The sequence below is a fragment of the Phyllostomus hastatus genome, unplaced genomic scaffold (genome assembly GCF_019186645.2).
Source record: "Phyllostomus hastatus isolate PE091 unplaced genomic scaffold, TTU_PhHast_1.1 phas_scaffold_442, whole genome shotgun sequence".
NCBI classification, from domain to species: Eukaryota; Metazoa; Chordata; class Mammalia; order Chiroptera; family Phyllostomidae; genus Phyllostomus; species Phyllostomus hastatus.
The window spans coordinates 5,390,866-5,405,941 of record NW_025334030.1 but is presented as its reverse complement, the minus strand read 5'-3'; the positions used below and the strand labels follow the sequence as shown (position 1 = coordinate 5,405,941).

The 15,076-nt window shown below is 48.0% G+C and overlaps 1 protein-coding gene across 1 annotated transcript in view; it reads right to left on the bottom strand.

The window, feature by feature from the left end:
• Window positions 1-1,167: 1,167 nt before the first annotated feature.
• PDPK1 (3-phosphoinositide dependent protein kinase 1) overlaps window positions 1,168-15,076 on the bottom strand; it is a 79,600-nt gene continuing 65,691 nt past the window's right edge. The window contains exons 12-14 of the mRNA XM_045820631.1: window positions 8,195-8,252; window positions 7,128-7,280; window positions 1,168-6,735 (exon numbers count right to left, since the gene is read on the bottom strand). Of these exons, the coding sequence (XP_045676587.1) occupies window positions 6,619-6,735; window positions 7,128-7,280; window positions 8,195-8,252 (328 nt within the window). The 3' untranslated portion in view covers window positions 1,168-6,618. The remainder of the gene's footprint in view (window positions 6,736-7,127; window positions 7,281-8,194; window positions 8,253-15,076) is intronic.

Below are 15,076 nucleotides of genomic sequence, written 5' to 3'. Positions count from 1 at the left end.
TTCTAAATTTGTCTTACATTTTAGAAAAAAAAATGTTTAAGTGGATAATAATTGAGAAAGCAACAATGCAGATGCATTCTGATAAATTAATTACCCTCTCCCAGAGGATTCCTGGTACAGTAAAGCTTTAATTTTTTAAGTTGTCTTGAAACAGTACAATGAAAGGATGAATTGACTTAACTGTAAACTAGTTAATTGGGTCTGAACCAATTGTTTAAGTGTTGAATATCCAGTGATTGTCCTAGAAGAACCCAATGGCCAAGAGCAATTTGAAAGATAACCCAGTATATTGCCCCAACCATTGTGACTGTTGTTTGGGGATGGTCCTGCAAAGGAAAAAGGCACTTATTCAATCCCTGGTCAGGTCACATGCCTAGTTTATGGGTTCAGTCCCCGGATGGGGCACATGCAAGAGGCATCCAATCAATGTTTCTCTACCATTCTCCCTCCCTTCCACTGTCCATAATATAAAGAAATATTTTAAATAAAATCTGAATATAAAAACAGTAATGCTGGAGTAGAAATGCTAGTGGATGAGCAGTAAGACCCACTGTTTTAAAAGAAAAAACAGTGAAACACCCACGCTGAGAAAGGACAGTCGTAGCTCATACAAGTCCATCTCCATCCTGGAGATGACATCTAAGAGCTCGGGGCAGGCTGTGCACGAGCTGGGGGTCCTGGGGTGGGGGGGTGTGCACCTGTCCTGTTGACCCTCCCTCGTCAGAGTCCAGGTTGGCGTGGGCCTGGCACAGATTTACAGGGAAGATTTCAGGACCTGAGACAGTGCCTGCCAGTTTCTAAGGAAGTAGATGCCCACGAGGATGAGCCAGACACACTGGGTCCTGGAAGCAGGTCGCCAAGATTCTCTGCCATGATTTCAGCGACACCTGCCGCAGCTCCCTTGCACTGGAAGCACTGGCCTTTACTAAGGTCCTCTGCGGTGCCCCACAATTGTAAAGTGCCAGCCTTGGGTAGCAGTCTGACAGGCTGTGCTGTCCCCACTCCCACACCCCCTAGCCACGTGCAGCATGGCCTTTGGCTTTGGGCTCAAGAGGATCTCGCTGGCCTCAGCCCAGCCTGTGGGGTGCACTGACACTGGCTGGGCCCGAATCCAGGTCAAGCCCACCGCAGACCCCCAGTGAAAGAACTATGCCAGCCAGCAACCCACACGCTACATGCTTTTTTATTACAAGACTACCGCGCATACGTGTAAAATTCATCATCTGGCAACTACAGCTAAAGCACAAATATTTGAAAAAGAGGAACAGATTCATTAAATTATGATATGATTAAATCATTGACCACATAGAAAATTTATATAATAAAGCCAGAAAAAAAGTTGTAAAATATAGATTACAATAATTATTCACATTCAAGGCTGTACATCAATACATATAACAACGTGGCCCCGAACATGAATTCAATCCAAACAATTCATATATTAGACTTTAAATAACACAGACTGAATTAGAGGCCAACAGTAGCCAGCAAATAACCTTATATAAGAATAAAAATACAAAAGTGTATATCCTAATATCATTGCATTATTTGTTTTCATAAGTTTTTTTTTTAAACTTTTGCTTTGCCTGTACATCACAGTTACAGCTACAGACCAGGTAGAGAATATTACGCGTGTTCTAACTGACTGCCACCAACCTGAAAGACGGCTACCACCCCACCAACTCATCCAACTTCGTGATCAGGAACAGGTATGGCAGCTCTAAATACTGCAAAATTTGATTCTGTCAACATCCAATCAATCTTAGGATGGTAATAGAGGCTTTTCACCTGTAAAATAACTGCTATTTATAGCCATTCAGCCAGATGGGTTAGACAAGGGTGCATTACACAACTAAAAAAGGTTTGCCTGCACATCAAATTTGGTGTTTCCTCATACTGAAGAAATGAGTTACAGGGACAATTCAGGCACACACGTAGGCTCATTCAGTGGCACACCACAGCCATCAGAGCCTGAGAGAAACTCCCTCTCTATTGGACCGCTTCTGCCCCAGACCAGTCATCCACATGCAGCCTGATCGACAACCCTGCCTGTGCCCCCCAGAGGCTCTCGGAGTGACCCCTTGCCCTGATTTAAAGCACTCTGCAGGCAGGCTGCCCAAGAGGCCAGGGCCACACCCGCTTGGGTCACCATCAGTTCAGATTAGGTTTGGCTAGGAAAAGAAGCAACACGGAAACACGCGTATGGCAGCATCTCCAAGAACAGTACCATCACCAAACTCTCCCAGCGGCTGCACCCTCTGCCGTGTGGGCAGAGAGCACCCTCAGTCCATGGACTGACCGGCGAAGGGAGGGGGTGGCTTATCAGAGGAGGGCAGGAGACCGGACTCTGTGCAATTCAGCCACAATCTCTGGCAGAGGCAAGTGGCACTGAGCACGGTACCTGGAAACACCTCTCATGCGTGTTTCCCTTTGGAATTGATGGACTAAAAACTGAAGTGGAGAAAGAAAGAATGAAACCAAATTTGGGTGGTCTGGACTTGACAAGTAGATGACCTGCAACACTGGGTGAGGAGTGGGACGTCTTTGAACCCATACCAGCCAGGACAATCACATTCTCCCATGGAAAGGCCCGGCCAAGTGCTGTACTGAACCAAGTCCCCATGCCAAACCCCAGGGTCTGAAGGACACCAGGGGCTGGGGCAGGGCACACACTCGGTAAAACCCAGCTGTTCATGTGGTTTCTTTTTCAAGTAGAGCCTTTGTCCCTTCACCGATTCCAAATGGTTCAGCATTCCTTGAGTCTATAAACTTAACGCAAAACCCTCCTCCAAGCATGTGGCAAGAACAGTTCAACACTTTCTATCTGCTGATTGTGCAGATGCAAATTCAGTACCATTGTGGACACAAAGTACAAGATTCTGAAAATATCACCAAGCACTTGAAAGCTGTAGCAGCAGGGTGGGAAGTAACTAACATGCAAGTACACCAGATTCTTTCAATGAAAATAAGGAAATTGGCTTTTGGAAAAAAATCTGTCACAAATAGACTGCAGTGATGACATCATTTTTAGCATTAAAAAAGAAAAAAGAAAAAGAACAGTCTTATTCAAACACTGTTTGAATAAGAGTTTGAACAGAGTTTACTGAGAATTCATTTCTTCAAGACCTGAAGGAGTAACAGCAGAGCTCTGAGCGTCTGAGCATCAGACCCAGACAGAAATAGACCAACACCACCTTGTACACAGATGCACTCACTGAAAATACCACTTCTGGGAAGGGGGGATTGGAGTAAAAAAAAATCAAAGATTTAGGAGGATATTCATCACAGCATTATTTAAATAGTGAAAAACCAGAAACCATCTAAATGTTTTATAACGGAAATAGATAAATTATGGTAAAATTTCTAATCATTAAAACTCTACAATTAATAAAAATATTTCTGAATCATTGTTCATGACATGGAGAAGTGCTTAAGATAAAATTATCAAGTGAAAAAAGCTGGATGCAAAAGAGTGTATGTTGTATGTTCCCGGTTTAGATAAAAAAGCAAACCTGCTGGGGAGTGGGGGGAGAACCTGCTCTACACCGACACGGTCACAGTGGTCTTTTCTGGGTGGTAAGCCTAGGGTGGACTATTTTTTTAGAAGTCAAATATTTCAGAAGTAGAGTCACTGGAGCCTCCAGTGCTGGCACACTGTCCAGGGTGGGTGCGGGTGGTGTGTGTATCGCTGTGCCACGGGGCCATCTCCCACGATCCCTTCAGGCCTGGGCCACAAATACCACAGTGTGTCCCAAGGGCCTGGGGTAGGTGCGGCCCCTGCCAGTGTCGGTATGACCACGGGAGCTGTGTTTCCCAAAGCAAGCCTGTCACGAACTGCTGGAGAGTTGGGTTTGGAATCGCAGGCAGCCGGCGGTGCCAGTCTCCAGTGGGGCTCCACACTCCACAGGGGCTGCCCGCTGCCTACGGCCAGGCTGACAGAAAGAGGGAAGGAAACCTACGCAACCCGGGTTCCTCGAGTTCCCAGAGACGGGCAAGGCACAGCGGGGACCACAGAACCTCCTGGTGGTCCTCCCTCCCCTCTGTGCCGAGAGGCAACATGGTGTGGGACTGTCTCCAGCTGGCGGATACTGGGTTTGGCACTGACACTTGTCCTTGCCCTCTCGCAGTGGGACACACGGCTCCTGGGTCTATTAAACAGAGCATTTTCTTTCTCACTTTGGATAAATCCATGTGTATATTTCCGTGTGTGTCTGTGATGTACGCAGACCAACACCCTCATCCACAGCTCAGAATGTAAGGCACCTGCATGCCAAGATGATGGTTATAAGGATAAGCTGGATAAAGCTAGAGTTGACAGAAGTGCAGGGTGAGAAAATATGTATGGGCCAAAAAAAACAAAACAAAAAAACAACCCCAAAAAACAAAAAACCAAAACCCAGACTCTGAGTGAGCGGAGGAAGTTGACTTACAGAGAAGGGCTCAGCTGTCACTGGCTCAGCTTTGAGCTCAACCCTGAAGCCCTTACTCTCTGGTTTCAGAGGTTAAGATGGAGCTTGTTGGTTAAGCCCGGGAGGTAGTGGCGCTATCCAGAGGGCAGAGTGCTAGGGGAGGACTTGTCTCCTGAGCAGCCCAGCTGAGTGCTCCTGATAAAGACAAATACCATCCACACTTGTTTCCTGCAACCAGACACCGCGAGAAACGCTGCGCAGGAGTGCGTTCCCAACTCTTCTAACTGCACACGCAGGTGGGTGTTTTGAGAAGAGTAAAATGTAAATATAGGAGTAAGCCTGAAGTGAAATTCTCGAAAGGGACAAGTCAGGCTCACTTTTTGAAAAGCGGGTGAACACAGGCAAGCCTATCAAAAAGCAAGGAGGAGGAAGAGGAGGAGGAACAAGGAGGGAGCTAGGTCCAAGGGCAGGCACGCTCCGACACCTCGGAGCTCACACGCAGACCTCACGGAACGGAGGGCAGGCCCGGGCAGAAAGCAGCACAAACCCGGCTACCACGTCTGCCCCCACCTAAACGGCTCTCCCTGCCTAAACAGTGCACCTGTCCACACCTACACTTTTTCCTAGTTTAAGAACAGCCACTCTGATCACTTAAACAGTGTGAAAAAGGCATCTTTCCTCTCCATTTGGACCACTGGTCACACAGGGTGACGGACCAGTGGGCCTGAGACAGGAGATGGGGCAGGGAAGTGGCGAGGGGGCCTTTCCTGTGTGAGCCATTGGCTGGTGCCTTGGTGAGAATCTAAAGGGAAAGGGTGTTCATGCCCTGGGCACAAGGCCAGCTCCTCTCTCACCCGGCACCGGGGGCTACCCTCCAGGGACATCTGGCCAGGGTGAGGAACAGCTAAGACCCCCTGTCCGGGGAGCAGCAGCAAAGAATATGGAAGGACTAGTAGGACCTGGACCACGTGTACTTTACAGTAGGGCGGGCGCTGCCTGTAAGCAGCTCAAAGAGGGAACCTGAAACAGAAGGAGAGCAGGCCAGGCGCTTGGGTTCCCGTGTGGTGTCCCTGCCCCTCGGGCAGGGTGCGGAACCACTCGGTGGGGACCACACGGTCTGGCCCCATGAGGAGGTGTTTAGATTCTTACAGTTGGGATGTAAAAACGTTAGACTGTGAGAACGTTCAATCACATGAAAAGGATGCATGTGCCGGCCAGGAGCCTGCACGGAGTGCCATCCAATTTGTGAGGTCGGGAGTCTCTCAGCTCCTATTCAACTGACCTGGGGAGGCCTGCACACTTCACCTTTGGAACCAACTCTCTGGAGCGGCCCATCTGGACTCACTCCTCCACACGGAGGCTACCAGGCCCTGCTGCCCCGGCCTCACACGGGGCAGGCAGCGCCATCTCCTGGTGCAGCCGGTGCTCGTCAGGCCCACTGCTAACTGCACTCCCTTCAGGCGTGTGCTCCTTTCCAGCCACGGAGGGCACACTGCTCAGAGGGACGACAGACTGGAGGGAACCTTGCTGGCGGTGGCTGATATTTCACCTGGCAGCTGGTTCCACTTCTCACCACTGGGAGCCTGCCTGGCAGTCACAACATGTGGAGCACTCACAGACAGCAAAACCACAGAAATCCTGCAGCAAGAACTACTCCAGGAGGAAAGCGAGGGGCCCGCAGCACAGGGGAGGGCCCCGATGAGGGACGTGAGGAAAAGTGCACGTGGACAAAAGCCAAGAACCCTCCCACCCCATGGATATCAGAGGCTGCCCCCCCACAGAGGCGCACTCAACTCCCTGGTGACAAGTTCTGTGATAACCTAGGGCAGAAGGAGCCCGGACACACGCCCTCCTCCCTGGGCCACAGCAGAACCGGCAGGTGGCTAGGGACGTGCTGTGGAGAGCTGGTGACACTGGTCCACGGCCCAGGCAGGAATCAGGTGGACGCGCTGATGGCAAGGACAGCTCGGGGCATCCTCCACAGAGCACAGAGAGCAAGCAAAGCGACCCTGAATTCCTGTTCATTATTGGTTTTGTTCTTTGTGTGGTTGGGTATTTTTTTCTTCTTTTCTTTTAAATAAAAAAGCCGCAAGGTTCTGCTGTCTGCATTCCCCTTGGGATGGCTGGCAGGTGGTCTGGAAGCGTCCCGGATGGCGGTGAGCTTCGCTGGGGCGCATGTCCTGGCAGCGAGGGCAGCAGCTGCAGGCTGTCACTGCACAGCGGCATCTGGGTGGCTCTGGTATCTGTGCCTCCACACCTCCTGGATCTTTTTGCACCATTTGTGAGCATTCCCGCTCGGGTCCATCAGGTAATACGTCCTGTTTGGCTGCAGAGAAAGAAACCGTTTAATGTTCTCAAGGGAGCCTCCCCAAGGCCAGGGGTATACAGAAACCGCTGTCCTATGGCAGCCATTGCAGGCACCTTCTGGAAGCACATGAACATGTGGATTTCCTCCTTCCACACATGTGTAGAGGTTAAACATGCGGGGGATGGCCTACAGATCACTCAGGTCACCCCTAAAGTGCAAAACAAGCACAACTGGTCTCCCGGCCCAACTCAGAACTGAGACATGGACGTGGGGCCCTGACACAGGGAAAGGGGGAGACGACTGCCTTGACACCAGCCTCCTCCTCAGGCTACGGCGTTTGGACTCTTCGGACAGGAAGTATAAAGGCTTCCAACTGCCCTGCAAAGAAGAAACCATAGAGACCAACTCACTGTGTGAACAAAGAAGGTTTTAAAATTCTTGGCCTCCGGTCGGAGTTCTTGTGACCACGGAATTTCACCTTTCAGAACTTTGTTGACAGGATCCACGTAATATAAGTGTGGCCCTTCTGTGAGCAGTAACTGTCGTCGTCGTGCAAACAAACCCTGGTCAGAAAATAGAAAAAGAGGACCCTGCTTGTCAAGGCCCAGGGCACAGAGACCACTGCCAGCCACCCATCCGCTCGCCTGGGACAAAGGGGGCGTGCACCCCCACCCCCCGGCACCGTGTGCAGCCGGCCTCGGACCGGAGAGAGTGGGAGCACTCACTGCGTGGTTCCGGTGAGCTGGATCCCTCCCTCCCAGCCTGGGCCTCTCTACTTTGGCTGCCACACGGGGGAGTGGCAGCACAGGTCCCCGTGGCGGGGCCAGCTCTGACGGGCCCACTGTCAGTGGGCAGCCCCCACCGCTTCCTGTGTCTTCTGCTCCACACCGAGGCGCAGAGCTCTGCCTGCTGGCCGTTCACACCTCGCCCGCCTTCAAGGGGTTTCTCATCCACTGAGGATGCCCCAGGGTGGGTCAGGAATGGGGGACAGGAGGCTGAGCTTAGAAGGACCCATATCAGCAGATGGAGAATGTTTATGGATTCTGATATGTTCTGATAAAATTAATCTATTTGATTAATCAATAAAACATACTAAATAACAAGTTTCAAAAACAATTCTTATGAAGTGATAGGTGACTTGTGGGGATGTCAAGCGGAGCCTCCTCAACAGGACAGAAACTCTGACATGAGTGACCCCAGCCTCGTGGAGACACCGGAAGCCTGGCTCCGAGAAGGAGTGAGAGGCTCCACTCCTCTCACTACAGCTCACCGGTGTGGTTTCACACAGCCTCCCTTTGACTAGCTGAAATCCTCCTTAGCTATCAAACCTAGAGATGATCTCTAAAAGGGAACCAAAACGAAGGATGCTCTGTGCAATGAGTTACGGCAGGAGCCCGAGAGGAAGGTGTGATCTTGAGTCAGAACCAGGAGGGAGACGGGCAGATGCACAGGCAGGAGGAATGGGGGTCTGACTTACCTTTCGCTTATCTACTGGGCCCATTTTTAGTATTAAATTATTTTCTACAAACTGATGCCTACAAAAGAAGAGAAGAAGAATGAGACGCTCACACAAGTCAGAGTCAGAAATTCTCCGAACTCCTCCCTCCAAAACAAATTCCCCAATGGCATTTGTGAACTTTGCTTTGACCGAGCCTCTCCCTTCACCGCTCCAAACTCACTTCGGTAACAGGAGGAAACTCCGAATGTAACTGAGCACGAGAGCACCACCGCTTTACAGAACTTTCAGTCTGTACTTGGACCGGATGCCAGAAACACCGCTCGCTGTCCCGTCTCATTCAGCAGCCTTTACACAACCGAGGAGAGGTAGAGGGGGACAGGGCTGCAGGGCTGAGCCTGCCACGTAAGCCCTCATTATTTTAAACAGAGCGGGACCGAGACACAAAACCCCTTTAAAAGGGCAGAGTCCACTGGGAGTCAACTTGAGGATGAAGCGGGCTGTTCGTGTGTCACCTCCACAAACTGGGGCCCCCAAGTCAGTGCTGGGAATCTACTGAGCCACTTAGAATCGTAAATCCCTAAAAGAACAAAGTTGGACTTGGTTTGAGAACATCTCATCTGGTGTTTCTACTATGGTAATAAAGCACTTTTACTCAAATGTGGCAGGGATTTGGAAGAGAAAGCTTCAAATACAGCTTTTGATTTAATACACACAATTAGCAAAGTATATGTCACTTTAAGAGTTTTTTTTAATGTAAATTTTATTATGTATTAGAGAGAGAGGAAAGGAGGGAGAAAGAGGGACAGAAACATCAATGCCTGGTTGCCTCTTGCGCGCTACACCAGGGACCTGGCCTGCAACCCAGGCATGTGCCCTGACTGGGAACCAAACTGGTGACCCCTTGGTTTGCAGGTCAGTACTCAATCCACTGAGCCACACCAGCCAGGGCTGAGGTTGTTTTAATGTCTGCAGGCTATCTCTTTTGGTTAAAGCTAACAGTTACTGGCTTATGTTCTGATTTTACTGAAATTCCTGACCCAAGGTTCTGGAATTTCAAAATTCCAGAAACACAAAATATTTCATATTTGAAAAACATGTAAGACAGCTGTCATTTCAAATAGCAACAACTTTACCACATAAGTATCTAAGCACATCCACATGCTACCCTGGTTCCTTTTGGGACCTAGTGCGTGTGCAAGGAGACTAGTTGAGCGGGTGGAACCATGTTCCCCCACTGAGTGTGCCTGGCCCAGCCTGAACCAAGCAGACCAACACCCACACCCTGGAGCTCACTGGGCTCGCCTGCTGAGACCCCATCACTGAGAAAGAAGCCTCAAGCAAACCAATGTAGCAGCGTGTGCATTTTGAAAGCAACTAAAAAGAATTTTAAGAACAGAAGTGACTGTGACCACCTGTTCAAGGAAAAGTATAGTACATCACGCTCAGAGGTACTTAAAAAATAATAACAAGGCTTGAAACAGAAAAACAATCAAGGAGAGCCCTGGCCAGTGTGGCTCAATTGGTTGGATCATCGTGCTGTAACCAAAAGGTTGCAGGTTCGACATCCAGTCAGGGCACATGCCTGGGCTGCAGGTTCAATGCCCGGTCTGGGCATGTATGATCCCCGGCCTGGCATATACAGGCAGAAACTAATCAATGTTTCTCTCTCTCTCTTCCTCTCTCTCTCAAAGCAGTGAAAAGGTGCCCTTGGGTGAGGATTGAAAAGAACCCCAAAACAACCAAAAACAAAACACAAGGAGATTTTTGGAAAAGGAGATTCAATGAGGCTCTACCGCAGCACAGAGTTACTGCACTCTGCCGTGTAATATACCCAAGTATAACGTGCATCCTCATTTTCCCCTCAAAAATTTGGGCAAGAAGGTATACACGCTACGTGGCAAATACGGTACATGGAAAAAACAATGGAGACTGACTGCCTCTTTCAACCCACAGGTCCTGTTAGGTGAGAACTCAGTTTGCAATGAAGAATCACAAATTAAATAATACGGGGAAAACTTACACTGGGGCAGGGAGAAGGGGGTCAGTGTAAGCCCAGGCCAGCTGAGAAACTCAGTTGGCCAGGTTGCTGGGGCACTGGGCCAGGGGCACATGTCACCCGGGAAGCCTCATGGACAGGCAAGAAAAGAAGGGATCTCCTGGCATTTCTGCAGCCTCAGATGGATTAACAGGAGAGACCGTTTTAAAATATTAAATCAAACAAGAGAAGAACTGGAAGAAAAAGAGAAGGAAATATTGGTCAAGCTTAACTGGGAGGGGTTACTTTTTAAGCTAGAAATAAAACAAGTCACTTAACATAGAGTAAACAGGCATGACTACATGAGAACAAGAGGAACCTCTAACTGCAAAAATAATCAAAATTAACAAGAAAACATACTGGAGAAGATTTTCAGAGTACAACCAACATCTACGAAGTGATTGACATAAAAGGCTTAAAACCTCAATAGCAAAGATACAAACTGGAAATTCCCAAAAGAGGAATTAAGTAACCCCAAACATTCTCAATAAAGAAATGAAACTGAGCCCCACTTCCACGTGCTCCACTGAGACGCACTGGTGTTCGGGTGAGTGCCGCACGGATGCTGTGGGAGGGGTAGTCCCACTCTGCACTGGCACCAGCAGACTTGAAATTAGGAGGACTTGCTGAAAAAGCAATTTGGAAATAATGTACTGACAAGGAGTCCCACTCCCAGAAATCTACCCTGAGGAAGAAAAGATAAGCAAAGACCAGGAGCACCCACATTCACTGTGGTTCAGTAACAGAACATTCTGGCACCACATGGAAACAGGCAAGCCCCTTCCTTGTTTCTGCAGAGTGAGGACCCCAAATGACAAGTACCAGTCCCTCCGAGGCTCGTGGATGCACATTCCCTCTCCCTCTCACAAATGCCCACCAGCACACAGTCCCCTTTCCCTGCTTCTCTGATGACAGGACACAGGAGAGCCACTGGTGTCCCAGCTGGTGAGGGCTGACCCGGGCCCCTGACCAGTGGCTGGGGTAGGATGAGCTGAGGACTCAAGGGAGTGGACTGAGAGGGTCAGAAGCTCCCTTATTAGTACCAAACCACAGTCTATTCATTCAGTTAATTATCCAACTAGCTTAAATAGGCTACTAGGTATTTATCTGCTTTAACAGGTAGCAGGTACAGTCTGCAGATTCAGAGCTGAAAGCAGACTTAAGTCAGAGACATGCTTAACTCTTGGCATGTAGTTAGCGTGTATAAGAGGCTTTACCACTGCCCCTGGGTCACACACAGCCTCCTGCCTCCCCCACAGGCCACATTTATCATCACTTCATTACAGATGTCAACACAGGGGCTGAGGGCCTCATTCCTGGACCCCTGGCCACTTCACAAGGGGTGACAGTATGAAATCCCCCTTGAGGGATTTCCTGATCCAAATCAGGGTCTTCTCCTCATCACCCTATCCTGCCCCACCCAGATTCTAAGAAGACCAGTTTCAAGGATGCAAGCCTGAAGCCACCATCAAGCCAGGTCCATTTCAGAACGCAGCTACCCCCAGGGGAGCCCGATGCGGTCGCCCCAGGAGGGCGCTCCATACTTGGCTTCTACACAGGTGAGGGAGAGCCAAGTGACCAGTTTGCTCTAAAACACCAGCTCTCAAACCTTCAGGTCTCAGAACCCCTTTATATTTTTAAACCTTATAGAAGATGTCAAAGAGCTTCCCTTAAATTGGGTTATATCCATCGATACTTACTATAAGAAACTAAAATAGATATTTTCAAAAATTTTTTAAATTCATTAAAAAATAATAAACCTGTCACTCAATGAATTTAATAAAAAGGAAAAAAGAGCCTTGGCCGGGTGGCTCGGCTGGCTGGAGCACCATCCCATACACCAAAAGATGTGGGTTTGATTCTCGGTCAGAGACCACACAGTAGGCAATTGACATGTTTCTCTCTCTCTCTCCCTAAAAAGTCAGTAAACAGTATATTCAGGTAAGGATTTAAAAACAAAAAAGAAAATAAACAAAAATAATAAACCCATTATGTATGACTATAAGTAACATTTTCATTCAAAAAATTTTTCTCCGAAACAAAATTACTGAGAAGCATGACACTGCCACACATCGGCAAATCTCTCTGCTAGGTGGCTTCACAGCAGACAGCTGGCCTCTCCCATCTGCCTCTGTCGTCACTCTGACGAGATGTGCGGTCTGGGCCAAATCACATGAGGCAATCAGCCTCACTCAGTTAAGTCACTGGAAAAGAGAGGAGTCTTTTAACAGCCCTTTCAGATATTTGTGGGAGTTCTTTGATATGACACCCAAACTCGATGAGCATAGCTTCTTAAAAGTTAGCTGCTGTGTGGAATCTGAACCCCCAATGATGAATTTTTCATACTCTGTGACATTGGAATCCATCAAGTGACCTTGCACTTTGAACAGATCTTCCACTCTGTGACTGTGCAGCGCCATACACTGCTTATCTGGAAAACTGGTTCACTGAATTATGGAGATCTTCCAAACATTGACAAATTCCACGCTATCATATCAACAAATCCATTACTATCACTACCTATTCTCCTCAAAAAAGTCTGTAAGTATTGGGGAAATATCAAGCTTACAGTGACAGATAAAGTTTCCCCAAATTCTAATTTTTATTCAAAGATTTTGATTTATCATTGGTAACAAATACAGGCTCATTTTCCAGAAAAGTCGGCCAGATAGCCAAGTCTGAATAACTGGTTCGTCAGTCAAACTACCAGTGAAAGTGGACTTCTGTGAAAACAACCCCGACCATCACGCAAATGCTTTACCTGAGAGAACCACCACACTTAGGCTAGCAGAAGTGCCTTATGCCTTCTTTGCATTTCATTATACAGAATATTAATAAAATCAATACTTTTTAATTATTCATTAAGTGAGCCTGGCTTTTCTTTTCTCCCTGTGAGCATGTGGCCGTGAAGAACCCATGTGGCCCAGCACTGCTTGGCGCCGTGGCCTGGACCCGGGACCTGGCGCTGGGGTCTCACCCACCAGTGCTCCAGTGCATCGGCGCACTTCAGCACATCTGCTCCAGAACTAACCACGAGGTGCTTGCCACTGGCCGTTTTGGCACCATTTGTGCTTACTGCCTGCCACGCACTTATGTAAAAGAGCTTTTTTTCTGTAGTGCAAAGTAAATTTTCATTTGTTCACAAACACAAGCATCTTGACATTTTGGCATATTCTAAGAAGGACAGCAAGTCCTTTTGATTCCAGTTCCCACTCACTGAGACTGTACCATTTTCTCTTGTGGTTCATGTTTAAGGCATCTGATGTGGATTGTTGGACATGTTTTTAAGATCAAAGTGGAAGGTTTAAACCTTTTGATAAGAGATGACTTTTTAAAATATAAAAAAGCAGTCCATGAAAAAAATCTGTTTTTCAATGAGGGGACCCTTTATTTATATGCCCGATCCAGGATTAGGTTATAAAACTAGATTTATGTCAACCAGATCTGTTCCTCTGTAATGTATTTGTGGTCCATAAAAGTCTTGTGGAAAGTAATCACTGATTCTTCCTAGTGCAAGATGCCTGGCTGCCTCTTCGATAAGCCAGAGTATCTGCCGTGCAGAGCAACGCCATTCCCTCCTGTCCAAACCCTGTGTCCGGGCAGGGAAGGGAGGAGGGCTTGGTCTGGTGTGGGATACCTCAGACTCTCACGGGTCTACTCTATAATACCTGTTCCAATGGTTCAACTAGCCTACTGAGCCCAGAGGATGAACAATTTTGTGGCAATGGGAAGGGAAAGGAAACAGGGAGAAAGATCTGCCTTCATTAACTCATTTCAAGGGCAAAAGCAGTTGTGGGCACAGGTCAATCGACTGTCCCAGGCAGATTTCCGATGTAGCTCCAGTCACTCTTTCCTCAGGCGGGTGCATACAGACCTCGGGACAGCATGAAAAAAGACAGGAACACCACCATCCCCAGGCACATCAGGGGAAACAAGCTGCCTGGGGACAAGTCACAGCAGCAGCCCAGAGGCCAGGCCCGGACTTCAACTGGTTCTTTTGCTGCTAGGGAAAAACTTAATGAAGTGCAGTCAATTCCTTTGCAATGGGTCTGGGCAGGGGGTAGAGGAGGAGACAGCTTCTTTTATGGTAAGCTGGGGCTGATCCCAGGCAAATACAAGCAAAGCAGCGAGTCTAGCCCCATCTGGAGATTCACCCACTCTTAAGGCAAGAGCACAAGTCAAAGGTAGAGATACCAACTCACTCTTCCTGTCACTCCCTGTCAACTCACTCTCACTCTTTTATCCGGCGCGTTAGTGTATCACGGGCCGCGGAAATCCCAGGATTTTTCCCACCAACTTCCACCCAACAGGCACAGGCAGTGTTGACAGCCCAGAGCTTTTCAGTCTCCCAGCTACTGTGTGCTTTTCTCCAGCCTCAACAACATTACTCCTCTGTGAGACGCTTCAGTGACACTTTGCTATTTGGCTTTGAAAGAGCTCATCATGGGTATACTTAAAATATTCAATTCCTTTATCTTTAAAAACTCTAAATGGTATCATAATACCATTAACTGGTATTCAATTGGTATCATAATAGCATGCAAAATATTAACTGGTATCATAATAGCATGCAAAAATGTTCAGTTCATAGACACAAAATGGCAAAGTATTAATACCTATAAAGCCAAGGGAAAGATAGCTTTGGGCCTATTTTTGTTTCATATGTACAGTCCCCAGTGTTTCTGGAGCAGATTCCTCCCTTCCACAAGGCAGAGAGAGAACTCAGGTATGTCAGTGTCTTCTTCTTAGCACCTGTAGACTCAGGTGGGGCTGCTATGGGCTGAGAAAGCAAGTCTTCTACTTTTTCAAGTCAACGATCCAAACTTAAATATGAAAACTATATTATAAATGTTCTTTTAAAATAG